The sequence below is a fragment of the Malania oleifera genome, chromosome 12 (genome assembly GCF_029873635.1).
Source record: "Malania oleifera isolate guangnan ecotype guangnan chromosome 12, ASM2987363v1, whole genome shotgun sequence".
Taxonomy (NCBI): domain Eukaryota; kingdom Viridiplantae; phylum Streptophyta; class Magnoliopsida; order Santalales; family Ximeniaceae; genus Malania; species Malania oleifera.
Genome location: NC_080428.1, coordinates 71,822,025 through 71,825,277, shown reverse-complemented (window position 1 = coordinate 71,825,277; position 3,253 = coordinate 71,822,025). Strand labels below are relative to the sequence as shown.

Sequence of the window (3,253 nt, the reverse complement as noted above, 5' to 3'; positions counted from 1 at the left end):
ATTCTTTTAGTATGCCACTTTCTAAAATTATTTGAATTCAAATTAATATGACCAATTTAAAGTTGGATGGAAGGAATGTTCCAATGTAATAATTAATTTGACCCTTTAACATTGGTAGATTAAATTCAGTCATTTTATATTCATAAAATTAACATGATAATGTCACTTTAAAAATTTGGTTCAGAATCACTTAGCTATAAAATTGTGCTAGGGAAATTTCCATCCAGCACAGAATTACTCGTGTCAATTATGAAATCACCCTCCTTACCTCTTCCTCTCTCTTCCCCTCCCAGCATGCTCGTTCTCTTCTACTGTCTCCTGATCCTTCTCTTCACCTCTCTTCCATCACTGGCCGAAACCAAACCTTCAGGTTTCACCACCCATCTCATCCATCGCGACTCCCCCTCATCTCCATTCCACAACGCTTCCGCCACCAAGCATGATCTCTTACGCGCTGCCTTCCGCCGCTCCTCTTCCCGGATGAACCACCTCCTCCGCCTCGCGCGCCCGCGCAGAAATACCGGCATAGGGACCATCATCTCCGAGTCCGACGGGGAGTACCTCATGAAGCTCTCCTTCGGCACCCCACCGGTGTACGAAGCTCTACTCATCGCTGACACCGGCAGCGACCTCATATGGCTCCAATGCTCCCCCTGCACCCTCTGCTTCGCCCAAGGTGCCCCATTTTTCAACCCCGCTAACTCCTCCGGGTACAGAGTCTATTCCTGCAATTCGGACCCTTGCAAGGCACTCCCCAGATACGCCTGCGTCAATGAAAATAAAACCAACCCGGAAGACATTTGTGGGTACTACTACAGCTACGGAGACGACTCCTTCAGCGTTGGGTTCCTTTCTAAAGACATCATCGCCTTGAACTCTTTCACGCGTCGGGTCTACACCTTCCCTGGATCTATTTTCGGGTGCGGGCACATCAACGGAGGTATCTCCCCAAGCAGAGCGTCGGGTCTGGTTGGTCTCGGCGGCGGACCCTTATCATTGATTTCCCAGTTGGGCGCAAAAATCAACAACAGATTTTCCTACTGCCTTCTCCCGTTTAGTTCGAGTTCGAACCGGACGAGCAAGTTGAGTTTCGGGAAAGAAAAGATCGCCGGTGAGAGTGGCGCCGTTTCGACTCCTCTCGAGTCTAGAGACCCTGACAAAACGTTCTACTACGTTACTCTGCAGGGTGTTACGGTTGGAGGGAATACGTTTCGGTCAACAGTGAACGGGAGCAACGAGTATATCATAGTAGATTCGGGGACAACATTGACGTATCTAGAAACGAACTTGTACAATAGCGTGAAAGCAACCGTGAAAAGAATGTTCAGCCATCTTTCGCCAATTAAGGATCCAGATGTTCCGGACGGGTTGTGCTATGGAACGGACCCAAGGCGGGTTAAGTTGCCGGACATGGTGTTCCATTTTAAGGGCGGGGCTAACCTTCTGTTGAAGGCGGCGAACGTGTTTCTGACGGTGGAGAACGAGTTTTGCCTGGCAATACTACCTGGGACAGAGTTGTCCATATTTGGGAACGTGGCGCAGGCCAACTTTGAGGTGGAATTTGACATTAAGAATAGGCTAGTGTCTTTTGCCCCAAAGGATTGTGCTACAGTGTAATACTTGAAAATGTAGTTCCAAATTTATCTATATTTATGGACCATGTGACGGTTATGAATGAAATGGATATTGGATGATGATGGTGGCTTTTATAAAAATTAAACTAAATTTGATAGTCCTTGTGTGTGTGTATGCATTTTTTTTTTTTTTTTTGGAAATAGGTGATATATGTATAGTGATTCATGTAATTAGATGAATATGTTACTAGGTTCAATAAAAAGTCTGTAAATAGTCATGTACTCGAGTCATTTGGATCAAGTGGAATCAAAACTTCAAAGTGTCACGTTATTTTCTGTCTTTTACATTTATCTTATAGCCTCTATTCCAATACAGTTGTTAGAGCTTATTGTGTGAATATTTAGTATTTCAAATGATGATAAGTCCATTTCAAATCTTTATACACTCCAAAGATGATTTTGATGGTTGGAGTATTCAAATGAAAGTGTTTCTTAAATCTCAAGATGTTTGGAAATCATTTTAAAAATGTTACATAGAACCCCCAAGATAAGGGTACCTTGAATCAAGCATAGATGAATACTTTAAAATATTCAAAAAAAAAAAAAAAAAAAAAAAGATTGAAAGACTATCATGTGGTGAAAGTTCATTTCCAAATTACACTTAAAGATGAGTTTGAAAGGCTTCAAATGAAAAATCATAACCTTTTGATAAGAGATTCTAAAAATTGTTTGGTGGCTATCGATATTGAGTTTGAATAGCTCCATTTTGGTTGTCAATATTTTGGCGACTAATGAAAATTAATAAGTAAGATGAATAAAATAATTGGTTCCCTTATTTTTCTATTTATAAAATAGAGTTCCCACTTTATTTGTAACGACCTGCTATTTATTTTCTAGTTTTGATTGATTTATATATATATATATATATATATATATATATATATATATATATATATATACTATAACATTTATAATGCTTTGATATCAAATTGGATTAAACCTAATCATCAACCTAAGCAGCGAGAAGCGGAAATCAAATAAATATAACCATATATAATTATATACAATATCAGAGTGCTAAAATGTTTCCCAAATATACATATACGACTATTTTCCAAAAATACCCTCAACTGGCTAGGGCTACATAAAAATACTCCCAAAATACTCACTCTACTGTCAGGGCAATACTGAGGCCCCTCTATCTGCGAGCCTGGTCTACGTGACACTATTGATAAGTGCTTATGTTTCAGCAAAGGAGACTTGAAAATTCGAGGATATGTTGATACTGATTTTGCGGGTGAAATTGATCATCGTAGAAGCACCACTGGATATGTGTTCATTGTTGACACAACGGTTGTTAATTGTTGAGGGTATGGGTTACAATGAAGATGAGTATGGGTGTCACATTTGGGATGATGAAAACAAGAAGGTGATCAGAAGCAAAAATGTGATCTTTAATGAAAATGTGATGTACAAAGATAGACACACAACAGAACCAATAGAACCCGTAGAACCAGTTCAAAATGAAACAACCTATGTAGACTTGGATGATGTCCTAGAAGGTGTTAGGACACAATAGTGAAACACCGAGAATCCTTAGGAAGAGGAGACACAACAGCAAAATTCTGAGATTCCTCAGGCAGAGGAACCTATGGAGCAGATTGTTGCACTGCCGTCCC

The 3,253-nt window shown here is 40.1% G+C and overlaps 1 protein-coding gene across 1 annotated transcript; it reads left to right on the top strand.

Moving 5' to 3' along the window:
• Positions 1-294: 294 nt before the first annotated feature.
• On the top strand, positions 295-1,617 carry LOC131144005 (aspartic proteinase CDR1-like). Its single transcript, XM_058092350.1, has one exon. The coding sequence runs from the start codon at positions 295-297 to the stop codon at positions 1,615-1,617; it is 1,323 nt and encodes a 440-aa protein (XP_057948333.1).
• The last annotated feature ends 1,636 nt before the right edge of the window (positions 1,618-3,253 follow it).

Bases quoted from the DNA above. Each gene is read 5' to 3' on its own strand.
- LOC131144005 (XM_058092350.1), top strand. From the start codon at position 295: ATGCTCGTTCTCTTCTACTGTCTCCTGATCCTTCTCTTCACCTCTCTT.